Below are 15545 nucleotides of genomic sequence, written 5' to 3' on the forward strand. Positions count from 1 at the left end.
TTGAAAAGTTGAGAAAATGCTAACGTTAATGCTAATAGCTTTCTCCAGTTATTATAGATCTCTAAGACTGATTTTGTTTGTTTGTTAATATTTCAGATTTTTTTAATTTTTTTTTTAAAGAAAGGTTTTATTCTTCACGGACCGGGCCTCCATCTAATAAGTGAATCCAAATATAGCCTTATAGTAGCTTATGTGATTTCTTAAAAATGAATGCTAAAGCTAATAGATTTTTCTAGTGATTTATAGATCTCTTACATAAAAACACACACTGATTGCACCTTTAAAAACTCATTAGTGTACTTCATAGCATCAGATATGTACTCCCCAAGGCCTGACTGTATGCAGAGCATCTTTTATAACTATGTTCCCTTTTCACTCTTCTAGCATATATGGATTCTTAGCTGTTGCTCCTTTTGGCCATCAGTTAATGTTTTGCTTACATCGATAATTCTCATCAAAATGGAAATCAGAATTGACTGATTCAATCAGAGGGAATGAAGAACTAATCCACTCAGATGACTGTTTCTGAATTCACACCGCCATTTCCATTTAATTCTGAGGCCTTGAATTGTATCTTGGCAATAATCAGCAATAATAAGCGAGCAGACAGTCCACAAGGAATATGTGCCCACGCAAACAACATCTCTATGACTGGCCAACAAAGGATACATCAAAACATAACACTTTCTCACACACTTATACAAATATCCATGAACAGAGGTTTAAAGACCCGCTCACTGATATCGCACATGTGACAGTATTTTATTTGCATAGCCCGAGGCTGAGAAATCCCAGAGCCGATGCCTAAGAGACTGTAGTACCATAGCTATTTATGTCTAAAAGTCTCTGTGTCCGCTGCCTGGGGCGATCTGCAGATCTCCCTCTGACAGGGACAGACACCTCTGCTCCTTCAGCAATTCTCCAGAACTATTCTCAGGTGCTTTGCATAAAGAATTATTAATGATACTGTCACTCTAAGGGCATGTTTGATATTAAAAAAGGTTATATTTGAACTGCATTGATGCTGTGTTTGACCTTTCATTGCTACCTATTGTACTTTTTTTTATAAACTGCATTTCTGGGAATGAAATTATCTTAATGTCAGTATTCCCCACTGGTTTGGTTTGTTTTGTTGTTAAGAGGAGTTTATGATTCATAAACCAATATTTTATTCATGCAAAGTATTTTAAAAATGAAAAGAATTATGTTGGATGAAAGACCAAATTTCCCTGTCACTGGTAGTGGCATTCACAAAATGAATGAAAAGATTTTGATGGATTACTGTTATATTTTTCAGCACACAAATAATTTTATTTTAGAAGGATTGCATTGCCTTGCATGAATAAGTTAGAGTTTAACACTTATACATTTAAAAAACATTTTTTTATAGTTTTACACCAATATATTTTAAAGAATACCTTTTTAAATTAAGCATGTTATTTATTTGACAAAGATGCAAACTTTAAGGATTTAGATTATATTCTATTATATTTTTTATTTACACTGGTTTGGCACAAAAGTTTGGCATAATTACAATTTTTTATGTTTTTGAAAGAAGTCTCATGCTCATCAAAACAGCATTTATTCAAAAATACAGTAAATACAGTAATACTGTGAAATATTATTACAATCAATTCTTTTTGCTTATTTCTGTGATGGCAAAGCTGAATTTTCAGCAGCCATTACTTCACAGGATTCTTCAGGAATAACTCTAATATGCTGATTTGGTGCTCAATCAAGAAATCTTTTTTAACATAAATGTCTATAAATTTAATGCGTTCTTGCTGAATAAATAAATTTATTTATTTATTTATTCAATATTATTTATTTATTTATATATTTAAACAAAAAAATCTTATCTCAATGGTATTATATCAGGGTTTCCTCAAAAATATTAAGCAGCAAAAACTGTTTTCAACAATGATTTTAATAAGAAATGTTTTTTTAAGCACCAAATCAGCATGTTAGAATGATTTCTGAAAGGATCATGTAACAATGAAGACCAGAGTAATGGCATAAGACACTTCTTTGAAAAACTTAAAAAAACACAATTGTTCCAAACTTTTTTTTTTTTTTTACCAGTATTTATTTTGCTTTAGAGAACTCTTATCTTATAATATTTTTAACATCTGTGTTTGATCCTCGACAGGTGTGACCACAGTGTTGACCATGACCACCCTCAGCATCAGCGCACGCAACTCTCTTCCCAAAGTGGCGTATGCCACCGCCATGGATTGGTTCATCGCCGTTTGCTATGCCTTTGTGTTTTCAGCGCTTATTGAGTTTGCCACAGTAAACTACTTTACCAAACGCAGCTGGGCATGGGATGGAAAGAAGGCATTGGAGGCCCAGCAGCCTAAAGTATGTTAATATGTGTTTGAGTGTTTGTGCATATGTGATGTTCAACTCTCAGAAAGTGTATTTTTTGAGTGCAATTGCATAACATGTCAGTTCAATTCTGTTTGACGTGAAGGTTGCAATACATTGCATCCCTCAAAACGGTTATATAATGTGCTTTTTCTAATTGTTTCGAGACACACAAACAGCTAGAGAGTGCTCAGTGACAACATTTCAGAGAGTGACACTAACTCATATCAGCGGCTTTATTAGATGTGCTGCATTTGTGTTAGCTCCTGATGATGAATGTCACATTTTGAAATTCCACAGGATGAATTTTTAGCCTTTATCCAGAATGCCCTTCAGACCAGCCACTTCATTGAAATTTTTGAGAGCTGCTTGTTTGATGTACATGTAAATGCCAGGTTTCCCCTTATGCAAGATCCATTTTCACCCAGGTGGTAATTTTTCATTCACACTGAACAAACAGAATTCAAAGAGCGGTCAGTGCACATGTCACTGTGGTGAGTGTGTTAGTAAAGGCTCTACAGTTAGACCTCTGAAGGTCAGATTTGGACCTCCAGCACAGCTTTCTTAAATGTCACCCTCAGTTTTTTTTTATCAAACACCAGCTTATTCCTCCTCTCCTGCTGAGGAGTCTTTCTAAAAGCCCAAAACCACTGCTGTGGGGTCCTTCTTTAGGCTAGAGCAGTAAGTGATGTAGACAAAAGACTGTTTATTATTGGCATTATAGTTTATATTTATATAGATTTGATCAAAAATACAGTAAAAACAGTAATTTTGTGAAAAATTATTACAATTTAAAATAACTTTTTATTTTCTGTGTTAATACATTTTAAAATGTAATTTATTTTCTGTGATGGCAAAGCTGAATTTGAATCAGCCATTACATAGTCTTCAGTGTCCTTTTACATTTTACACCCTCATGTAACCACACGCAGCAAATGCTTTAGAAAGTGCTGTGTCCTCGTTTTATGACACCTGAGGACACCCATGATCTTTGCGTTGTTTGCTTGGGAGCGGAGCATGCATGTTCAGCACACGAGGGGGCTGGATGCGTTTACTGTGACAAACTTCGCTCATGCTTGGCCCTCTTGTCAAGGGATGAGGGACAATCTAGACCCGAAATTCTTATCAAGCCGTAGACCTATTTCAAATGTATGTTTTATTTCAAAAGCCTTAAGTTAGAGATGGTTGTTTTAGTACAATTGCAGAGTTTGTTTTAGAGTCAAATAATATTTTTGAAAATATTTAATCTGGGTTCAGGAAACATCATAGTACCGAGTCTACACTTTTAAAAGTTCTAAATGATATTTTGTTATCTGTAGACTCAGGGGACTCAGTGATGCTTCTACTCTTAGATTTGACCACAAAATCCTTATCTCACGCCCTGAACTGTATGTGGGTATTAAATGTTGAGCTCTGGACTGGTTTAAATCCTATCTTCATGATAGATCTTTCTCTGCTTGTCTCAATGGTTTTTCTTCATCTAGATGTGCCTTGAATTTTGGACTTCCTCAAGGCTCCATTTTGGCTCCTGTTTTGTTCTCACTATAAATGCTTCCTTTGGGGTTAATTTTTACCAAGCATGGGTTGTCAATTCATTTCTCTGCTGATGACACCCACATTTATCTACCCTTGAAGCATAATGATAAAACAGGCTTAAGATCCTCAGTTGCTTGTCTGTCTGACATTAAGTTTTTTCTTGGTTTTCTTAAAAATGTTTGCATCTCAATGAGAACAAAACAGAGGTCATGGTTTTTGAGCCTTCAAGCACCCTCAAGCACTTCAGGCATCTGAGTCTTTAGCCATTTTCAAAAAATGTCTAAAGACACCTTTTTCGCCAGCACCTGACCAATTAACACTAGCACTTGCCTATTCTATTTGTTTTTCTGATAAAAAAAAACAACAACCTTGCGATCTTTTAACTACTAGACTAACTGAGACTTGTTACAGCACTTGTATACTGTTGCCCTCTTGCTGGTCTGATTACTTCTATTGTTCTCCTCGGTTGTAAGTCGCTTTGGATAAAAGCGTCTGCTAAATGATTAAATGTAAAAGATTATGATTTGGGAGACTTGATCTCCTATGTAAAACCTTCTATGAAAAATCTCATGAAAAGTCATTTTCGATTCTGCACTCAAATTTGATAAAGAGATAGATTCTGTAGTTAAATCTAGTTTTTTTTTTAATTAAGATTGCTATCTAAAGCTAAGACTAGAGCTTTTTATCCTTTCCAGAGTTTTAGAGAGTGATCCATGCATTTGTGTCATCTCGGCTTGATTTATTGTAATTCTCTTTATATTGGAATAAGTCAATCTAATATAAATCGACTTCAGATGGTGTAAAATGCAGCTGCCAGACTCTTGACTTGCACCCTGAAGTTTGATCATATCACCCCTGTATTGTGCTCTTTGCATTGGCTGCCGGTCTGTTACAGAATTGATTTTAAAATTTGACTTGTACTTTTGTTTTTAAAGCTCTGACCGGATCAGCTCCAAAATATCTCTGTATTATAAAATTATATAAATCCAAATACATCTGTTAGATCCAGTGTTGGGCAAGCTACTTGGAAAATGTAGTAAGCTAAGCTAGCAGTTACTCTACATGAAATGAAGCTTCACTACACTGAAGCTACCACCTTGGGAAATGTAGCAAGCTAAGCTACAGCAATATGGCAAAAGTAGTTTACTACATCTAAGCTATTTTCTTTAATTAAATTTTTATATTGAACCAACTTCATTCCAAGTCAATGCTGTCTCATTGATCAATACAACTGACACATTATGCCTGCCTATCTGTTTGACTGACAGTTTAATTGTTTATTCAACAACTGTTCCAAACCAATTTGGCAACAAACAAAAAAAATTAAACCATAACTATATAAAACCATATAACTATAATAACTTCAATAAAACCAGATGTCGAGAGTTTGTGCATCTTTCCATCTTTCCAAGTTTCTCACGTGTCAGCCCAAGGATTGGTACATGATGTCACCGCCCGGAGCTGAAGGTGGTGGTAATGCACCAAAAAGCTGGTTGTAGGGCACTATGAAATCCGTTTTATTTTTTCCCACATTCCATTTAATTTTTTTTCAAATCAATTTTTTTCTGTAAATTTTTTTCTGTATTCTGTTTTTTTTTTCGTTAACATTTTTGTGGGCTCCCATTTTAATGGTTAAATTACATTTTAGTAATCAAAAAGCATGTCTAATTGAAATCATGAAACTTATACAATTTAACAATAATTTATTACAATTTTAAAATAAATTACATGTTTAGGGCACTGTGTCACAAACTGCTCTGAGACACAAAGGTTGAGGATCCAAATGCAGTTTATTTGAGTAATCCAGAATCGTAGTCAAAAACAGGCAAAGGTCATAAACACCGGGCAATCAGTCTAAACAATAACAAACACAACAAGGGAGAAACCAGGGAGAATGCTCGGAATTGCAGTGTAAAGGCCTGTTCACACCGGGACGAATTTCGCGCGCGATATTCGCCGACGTTTAACGCCTCGTGACTAAACAAAGGGCGCCAATGTGAGTGTGCACACTGACACGAAAAACGCCACGGGTAAAAGCGTCACTTTTTAAAAAACGCCTTGGGTTCGTTATTTTTGGGTTTGACGCGCCGCGTCAAAAACTATCCGACCAATGAGATTGGCGCTTTTGCTCACGTGTCTGGAGCTTCTGAAGTTACAGTAAAACACATTTTGGGGACGCTCAAACACAAAACGGTCTTGCCGAGCACACATACGTAACGGCGAAGAAGATATACGCCAAGTAGCGTCTACACTGCCGAGGAGAAATAAGACGAGGAAGATGCAAGGCAAGATGAATGTAGAGCTGCTGGTCTCATTGGTGTCGGAACATAAAGAACTATATGACAAACGGGACAGCGACTACAACATAGGACTATTTCTGTTTTACATTAGGCGCCATCTAATATCAGGGAATGAATTGGCATGTTCACTCGGCTCATCGTCAGCAAAAATCGCTTGGGTGTGAACACAAAAAACGTGTTAAAAAACGCGTTGAAAAACGCTGGCGAATTAACGCGCGCCGATATTCGTCCCGGTGTGTACGAGCCTTAACACTAAACAAGACTTCGCAGATAGTGAATGAGAAAACAAGGCTTATATGGGGTGAGCTAAACAAGATAATGAGACACAGGTGAATGTGATAATGGATGAAGAGGTCCGGGCAGTGAGATATGGAAAATTTAGTTTGTGAGGGAAGGACAATAGTCTGATGTGGAGTGCCCTTTGTTACACTATGAAATATGATTTTTTGGCCCTATGGTTGAAGCGGTAAAATGCTGCTGAACTGATTCTCTTAGAGCGGCTGTGTAGATGAAGTTCATGCATTCATGTCCTCATATAGGCTGAAAACATCGCGAGCGTCATGCGTGCCTCAGTGTGTGTGTGTGTGTGTGTGTGTGTGTGTGTGTGTGTGTGGTAAATGAAACTGCGCTTCTGCGCCATTCATTCACAGAGAAACGCATAACATGCATGATTCCTATTTAAATAGTCTTTATGCGGTTTAATATTCACAGACACTAGTCTATATCACGATTTTTTTTAAAGGTTCTCTAAGCGATCCTGGGTGACGTCACTTCTTGTTGACGTTCGAACTATTGTCAAACAAAACGGAGGCTAGCTAGACCCTCCCTCCTCCTCATCCGCACACTAACCCCCCAAACCTCACCCCCAAACCCTTCTTGTCGGTCATTGGCTGGAACAGTTTGTTATGTTTCGGGGAGCGGGTCGCCGCAGTTTGCTTTTGTTGCTGTTTGTGGAGCCTGGGGTGTCTGCAGAGATCGCGTTTCTTTACAGTGTGTTCAGGGGACAGGCAGCCAGCGGATAGTGAGGAGATGTTTGCTGTATGTGACAAAAAATGTTTTGGCCTAAAAAACACGTGACATCGCTTAGAGCACCTTTAAGTTTACTGACCTACTTTTCATCAACGATCTAACAAATTCTGTGAAATTCGCAGTTATACAGTAAATTCCATTTTAATGCCTGGATTCCACGATTCCATCCGTGTTTTCGGCATTGCTGGAATGAAATTTATCATAGTGCCCTATGGTTGCCAATTGTCGTAAAACACGAAGAAGAAGAAGTCTCCGTCACTTACTGATCCAGGATCAGTGATGCTTAGCAGTTGTATTTCCGATTTGAGCTTGAGCTTTAGAAATGCTTGGGAAAATATAGCTTGTGTGGACGATACAGCACTACTTGATCAACAAAAGAGCTTGGCTACTGAAAAGCTATTTGATTCTACCTCTATGCTACCACCACGCTACTGAGAAATGTAGTAAATGTAGTTAAACTAGTAACGTCACTAGTTGTAGCAACGCTACTGCCCAACACTGGTTAGATCTCTGAGGTCTTCTGAACAAAGATTATTGATGGTCCCGAAATTGATCTAGATTAAAGTTGAGAAGCGGCCGTGCTTTTTTTGTTGTTGGGCCAAAACTGTGGAATAGTCTTCCGGTTTCCCTCAGATTAGTTTAATCAGAATCTGAATTTATATCTAAGTTAAAAACCTTTCTTTTCTCCCAGGCATATAATTGTTTCTAGAGTAATGAGGCCTCATCATTAATTGGTGTTTTGATGTACTCCTTTTTTCTCATTGAATTGCGGTCTTATTGTTTATATTTCCTTTTTATGTTTATTTTAGTTTGGTATTGTACAGCACAGCGGTCAACTACCATTGTTTTTATTTTGCTTTATAAATACTTTTTGATGTATTTGTCTACACATTGTGGTTTGGGTCTCGCTGTTGCCAAGGTGGCATGGAGACTTACATTGTGGGGATTGCAGGTCGAGGTGGCCGAAGAATTTCAGAAAAGTGTTTTGCTTTCTTAATCCTCGATTGCCAGCTTGAGTGATCTGCTTGATCAGGAAGCCCATTCGTTGACAATATTCCGATCTAGCAAAGAACATGTTGCTGGCGCCATCTAGCTCTGAGTAGCTGGATATAGTAGGAGAGGGCCAAGAGAGTCAGGAAGTTGCTTGCGGTAGACTAAATGAGCGATTCCTGGTGGGCCATGACTCTCCAGATCGTCACACTGAGGTGGGAGATCCTGGAAGAAACTGTATTTAGCTCAAATTTTTCCTTTTACACTTTTAAATTATGTGAATGTGGAAGGGTTATGCGAGGAAGGATACACGAAGATGCCCTCTGTCGAAGAGACTAGATGGCTAGCTATCTCTCGCAGAGTTGGGGCATTCTCATTAAAGGCTCCGGTCTTGATGTTAAAACAGTTACAGACTACCTTGCAGTTGAATGGGTGCGGGTCAGGCTAGTGGTGCACACAATGGGCCCTATTTTAACGATCTAAGCGCATGGTCTAAGGCGCATGGTGCAAGTGAACTTAGGGCATGTCCGAATCCACTTTTGCTATTTTATCAACGGCAAAAATGGTCGGCGTGCATGGTCTAAAAAGGTTGTCCCTATTCTCGTAATGAGGAATGGGTGTCTTTAACGTGCAATAAACCAATCAGAGTCTCATCTCCCATTCCCTTTCAGGGCTCCAGACTGCGACCAAATGGGCGCATTTTGCGACCAAAATTTGAGAGTGTGCGACTGAATTTTACATCCAGTCACACATGTGCGACCAGTAAATTTGCCTCACGGTAAACGCATGGTTAAGCGTGGAAGGGGCGCACTAACCCCCCAAAACTTACCCCCCAGTCTTACTGCAATAGACATCCACTCTTGCATTGCGTGTGTAACAGAGGCCAGCTAGTGAGTGACACCAGAATAGAGAAGCCGGTGTTTAATGTCCTTGTTAGCGCGCCAGTCTTGCATGCCGGCGATCGGGGTTCGAGACCAGCTCGGAGCAAGGCGGTTATGTGCGGGCTGTAAAGTGTTCGTGAATTTTAGAGGCGGAGCAATGAAGAGAGGGTGGAAATTTGTTTGGGTTGATTTCAAACATCAACAGTGTTCAACAACGTTTTTTTTTTAAATTGATTACTCTACCTTTAATGAACGGTAGTGTGTGTATGTAGTGTATATGTGTGTTCTGAATTCTTTATAGCAATTTTGTTGTTATTCAACAAAATTATTCAATGAATTTATTCACTGAAAATCTTTCTTTCCAGTGAGCTGTTAACTGCTGTGACCAGATCATAAAATCTGTAAGTTACACTCGGGAATGGATATTTCCAATTTGATCCAGTTCATGTATTGTAAACTAGATTACATGGTTAATTGAAAATACTTTTTTTCAAATCAGGCATCGCTACTTGACACACATTTTGGTCTGTTCTTTAGCTTTCGTATTGCTTCAGAAGACTTGTAATACATCACATTTGGCTTGATTGGACAATTTTAATGGTGCTTTTGCATATCTTTTAAGCTTTAAAGTAGGGATGGGCGATATGGCCTAAAATCCATATTGCGATATACATTGCAGCCTCTTGCGATAACGATATATATCACGATATATAAATTATTATAGAACCATTTCAGAACAGGTTAGACAGACCATAAGGAAAGCCAAACTGCTAAATGTATTTGTTTTAAAAACATTTATTATGCAAAACTGTAATTATAGAACATAATGTTGCAGATGAATAAAATTCAAGTACACTAGCTGCAGAGACTTTAACAAAGAAAAAGCTTAAAGTATTGGGTTTATTTCCTGTTGTGCACGCCTGTTTCACACATACTCCGTGTGCAGTGCAGTGCGGTGGTGTGCGGCACAGGAGCAGCACGCGCTATTGTGCTTTCACATATGGTGCGTTTGCAGTGGGCAACTGATCTACGGCTGTACGACAAACAACATTAATCCTCTATTTTTTATTTCAAATCACTATTTATATTATTAGTGTCTTTTATAAAATAATATAAAAGAGTTTCAGCATTGTGATTCTATTTGTACACAGACAGTAGGCTAGTAATACGCACTCTTTCACAAGACTTAGGCTATTCACGTTTAAATTTATAACACTTAAAAACGTATTATTACTTCTATATAGATTTATATATTAAGTTGCTCAAGCAAGTGGCAAAACATTTATACATTTATGTTAACATCGCAAACATTTTAAATTAAAACATACATAATTGACATAAACAGCTCTCTCATACCTTTTCTTTTGCATTTAAATCTTTTTTACAAGAAATATTGCAATCACAAAGAACTTGTTTCACGAAGAGACAAGTGCATCCATTATGTCGCGTTGTTGAGGTAATGTTACTGTGTAGTTTCCTTGCTTTAATTACCCCGAGCTTAAAGTTAAAAAGAAAATGATTGAAAAATAGTATAATTTTTTTTTTTACTATATTAGTAAAAAGATTACTATATTTTCATATCAATCCGTGTTCATTTTGACCATGAACCATGCGCTGTCACTTTAATTCAGCACGTGCAGCACAGCAGAAATAGACTGTGTGGAAACGATCACTGCACTGCTGTATACACACCGCTCCTGGAACGCATTGCCGCACCGCATCCGCGTGCAGGCCTGTTAACATGGGTACGGAAAAAATATATAGCCTACATATGCACTGCAAACGGAATATGTGTGAAACAGGCGTTAGCCAGAACTGTTGCCCATACAGAGTATAGTTTGCTGCTGCTCGTCGGACGGCTTAAATCCGAACCAATCTATATGGGGAGGCTGCAGACCTGGAGCCGGCAGATATACGCCCCTGGCAGTTTTACGCCCCGGCAGTTTTAGGACCCTGTTGTTCCTGATGCGTCCAGTAGAGGGATATACTGCGAAATAACATCATTAAATCGACGCTTACACATTAATAACCCGTCCATAGACTTGACAATTTTGTGTTTTTTGTTAATTTAAATATAAACGTTACAGTGTAAATCTCCACGGATTAAATTTTCTGTAGATATTCAGTTGGGCTACACTCTCTTCACTCAACCTACAGAAGACCAGGGGCGTAATTTGTGGGGGGGATGGGGGGGATATAACACCCCCCCCCCCCCCCCCCCCCCCCCCCAATATTTAAATCTATGCATTACAACCCCCCCATTATTTATACCATGATCACAATATCAGGAGGCATACCCAAACTTCAACCCCCCCAATGTTCAAACCAAATCTACGCCCTTGCAGAAGACTATTTGTTTTTGTGAATTGAAAAATTAAAAATACACATAGTTGGATCAACTATGTGTTATGACAGGTGATGCTATGACCTACTGCAGTTATAGGCCAATTCACCGTAGGTTTTTATACACAGGAGACTGAGTGAAATATGTTTTTGTGAATTTATATAAAGTCACATTTAGATATTAACTATATTTAGCCCATTAGACATGCAGTACCGTGTAATATGGATCCTCGATGAAATATCTGCTGTACTATTCTATTGGTCATCATACAGCTACAAAACAGTGTCCTACACAGCATTTTTATGAAGACAAACACAATTTATCCCTTTTCTAAAATTCCATGGGCCATTTAGAAGATATAGACAATATTGTTGTTCACAAAAAAATATTTATTAACACCATTTATGAATTATGATGACTCCCCTATGGTTTGCCACTCTTCTTTAACTGTTTTTTTTTTTCTTTAACTGCTCCTGCTCACTGATGAAACATTAAAAAATGAAACATTAAAAAAGTTAAAAAGGACATCCATGGTGAATTTGACCTTGTCCCTGTGTGTGTGTGTGTGTGTGTGTGTGTGTGTGTGTGTGTGTGTGTGTGTGTGTGTGTGTGTGTGTGTGTGTGTGTGTGTGTGTGTGTGTGTGTGTGTGTGTGTGTGTGTGTGTGTGTGTGTGTGTGTGTGTATTTCCTTAAGCAAACACACCTTTATGAGATCCAAGTTAAAGAGAACTTGGTAAAGACAGAGTCTTTTTTGTGTGTTCACACCATAGACTAAAAAAAATTCACATATTTCCATTATCTACTGTAATATTGCTCTATAAACCATGTGGAGTATGTTTTAATGCAAGGAGTAAACAGAGTCTTACCAGAAGAGGCCAAGCTGAAGACAGGCAACAAAAGAAAATTCAAATTCAAATTAATTTTAAATTGAGTAGAGAAGATAGGGGAAGCTAAACCTACACGTGGTTAGCTAAGTTTAAGCCAGATAGAACAGAAACTTGTCAAAATACATTATAGACCCATCCATTGATATATAAATGAATTGATATCTACCTACCCTAGCTCTATCGAGCTAATCGTTTATAAATAATAAATGTTGCATCATTGCTAAAAAACAATAACTTTAGCAGATTATTTAACATACAAACGACAGAATCTATTTTTGTCAGATTTTAATTCTAACGATGTTAAATTTGATTATACGGTATTATTACTTTGTCTTCTGGGCAAGTTTCATCTTCATAAAGACAGAACCATTCAAAGTAATCCTGATTCTAGAATATTCTCCTCTGATATAAAGTTCATTTTTTTCTTCCTTTAAGAAAATGTCAGAACCTTTAAACTCAAAGGTTTATAAAACAAATAATATCATTGAGTCTGTTGTAAAGAACCTTACATGTTTTTATATTGACAAAATGTAATATTGCATTGATTTGTGTACCCTAATTCAATCTCTTTTGATGTCCGTTTACCCCCCTTGTTTTTTTGTTAAACAGATAATTTAATCCGTGCAGATCTACACTATAACGTTTATATTTAAATTAACAAAAAACACAAAATTGTCAAGTCTATGGACGGGTTATTAAGCGTCGATTTAATGATGTTATTTCGCAGTATATCCCTCTACTGGACGCATCAGGAACAACAGGGTCCTAAAACTGCCGGGGCGTAAAACTGCCAGGGGCGTATATCTGCCGGCTCCAGGTCTGCAGCCTCCCCCTACTCGAACCAATGGATGTTGCACCGGTTTTTTTTACCAGCTCCTCCGTTTCGCTTTCAGCCATGTTTACTCAAGATGTCGAATACGATGATGCGTTGCAGCCGTTTGCAGCTCGTGGCTCTAAATTTTGCGGGTAGATTGCGTCAACATGCATTATCGCGATAGTGCAATATAATTAAAATCCATATCGTAGACCAATTTTGTATCGTTTATATTGCATATCGTTTATATCGCCCATTACTACTTTAAAGCTCTATTCCTTTAAGCCAAGATAGTAAAGTAAATGGGCTTTCTATAAGCAACTCAATGCTTTTGTCCACTGGCATGGTGACAAATTACCTCTTCCCACCTGAAAGTACTGGAAGTTCTGGATATATGCAGTACAGCAGGATTTTTAGAGCTGTAACCACGTCCTCTCTTCAATCTAAAGTAATTTAGCCTAGTAATTGTGGAGAAAAATGCTTGAAAGCATGATAACTTCTGTAGGTTAAAGGAAGCAGATGCCATATTGGACTGTGTGTAAATCATCCCCTTCATTGTTCTTTTGAGGTCCTTCCCTCAGGTCGGAGATTTAGAGTCCCTTGTTTTAAGTCCAATAGGACTAAGAACTCTTTTATACCAAGTGCAATTCGGTTGCTAAATTTGCAAAATTCTATGACCTAGATGAGTAATAGTGTAACAGTGTTTTTAATTAGAAGTTTGTGTTGTTTATTGGTATGTGTATGTGGTGTTTACCTGTGTGTCATCTGTATGTTTACCTGGCTGCAAGACTAGTTTCCCTTAGGGGACAATAAACTGAAACTGAACTGAACTGAATATTTGCCCAATGTCTCACTGATTGAGAACAGAAGATTACTGTGATAAACTAACTGGCATTTTACTTTAAAACTGCCTCAAAGTCACTTGCACATACTCTTGAGTAAATCAAATTCAATCTATAGTAATCATGTATATTGATTACGGTGATCTTTTATACATGCACGCAGCTACTTCACTACTTAGGAAATTAGACACTGTGTATCATGCTGCTTTACGCTTTGTTGCTGGTGCAGAGTCACGGACGCATCATTGTATTTTGTATGATACTTTAGCTTGGTCATCTTTGCATCAAAGGAGAAAGCTACATGTATTTATTTATTGTAAAAGCTCTTTTAGGTAAATTACCTTCTTATATATCAAGTCTTTTAATTTATTATACAAATAGTTACCACACCAGGTCTGGCTCTTATATTCGGCTAAAAGTCCCAAGGGTATTTTCAGAATCTGGTAAAGGTGCTTTTTCTTTTTATGCTCCTTGGGCTTGGAATGAGTTGCAAAATGTACTTAAGTTAGATGCACTTCCAACTCTGACCACTTTTAAACGTCTCTTGCATACTGCTTTGAAGGAGACTTGTAATTGTCTTTCTTGATTCGATTTTATCTGCTTTGTTCAGAAACATGTTAAATGTGGAATTGTTATACTGTGATTCTGTGTGAAACTTAATGTGCTGCCGTCTTGACCAGGTCTCTCTGGAAGAAGAGATAGTGATATCTCAATGTGATTCTCCTGGATAAATAAAGGAAATAATAATAATCTACTGTCTGAACCACAGTCTCGACTGCTCCATTATTATACTGTTGCTTTATTAATTAATTTCTTCTGCTGGCCTTGCAGAGGCCATTGTTTAATGTTCTGAGTCAGATCTCTGTTAACCCTGGCTGTATTTCACCTTTAATTAGAAGTGTACGACCTTCAGACTGGTTAATTATCTGGGCTTTCTCCAAACAGATAGTTAGCAGCTTCATTCTTACACTGACAATCTTGTTTAAAATCTCTTGACTCTAAAAATATCTTCTCACCTTTCTCAACCACAGAAAAAAGACCCACTGGCGCTCTCCAAAAAGCCGAACAATGCCTGCTCATCTGGAGTTAACTTCACCCCCAACATCACAAAGGATGCGGCTATCTCCACCATCTCCAACAGCACCACTGTTCAGTTGAAGAGCGCTGAGACCAAGCCCGCAATGGACCCCAAAAAGACCTACAACAGCGTCAGCAAAATTGACAAGATGTCCCGGATAGTGTTCCCGGTCCTCTTTGGGACTTTTAACTTGGTCTACTGGGCCACATACCTCAACAGGGAACCGGTGATTAAAGGTGCCGTTTAACCCACACAAAATACCCAACGCCACCGCAACATTCCCTTCACAGCCTCTTTTTCTTCTCCACTTCAGTATTCAGCAACATGCTATCCTCGCTGAAAATGATGACGAGCACTCATTTACTGCACCTCTCACTTCGCTAACCTATAAGAGGAGTGCTCTTCTTGCATTTCTTTCCTGATATCATAAATTGCATGGGAATATAATTGCCATATTTGCCTTGACTTGTTTTATAT

General features: G+C 37.9%; 1 protein-coding gene across 2 annotated transcripts in view; it reads left to right on the plus strand.

Moving 5' to 3' along the window:
• Positions 1–15545, plus strand: part of gabra5 (gamma-aminobutyric acid type A receptor subunit alpha5) — a 46250-nt gene extending 30705 nt beyond the window's left edge. For both annotated transcript variants that reach the window (XM_056253954.1, XM_056253955.1), the window contains 2 exons: positions 2150–2361; positions 15022–15545. In XM_056253954.1, the coding sequence (XP_056109929.1) occupies positions 2150–2361; positions 15022–15315 (506 nt within the window). In that variant the 3' untranslated portion in view covers positions 15316–15545. The remainder of the gene's footprint in view (positions 1–2149; positions 2362–15021) is intronic.

The sequence above is a fragment of the Rhinichthys klamathensis genome, unplaced genomic scaffold (assembly GCF_029890125.1).
Source record: "Rhinichthys klamathensis goyatoka isolate OS25496 unplaced genomic scaffold, OSU_Roscu_1.1 h1tg000109l_1, whole genome shotgun sequence".
Classification (NCBI taxonomy): domain Eukaryota; kingdom Metazoa; phylum Chordata; class Actinopteri; order Cypriniformes; family Leuciscidae; genus Rhinichthys; species Rhinichthys klamathensis.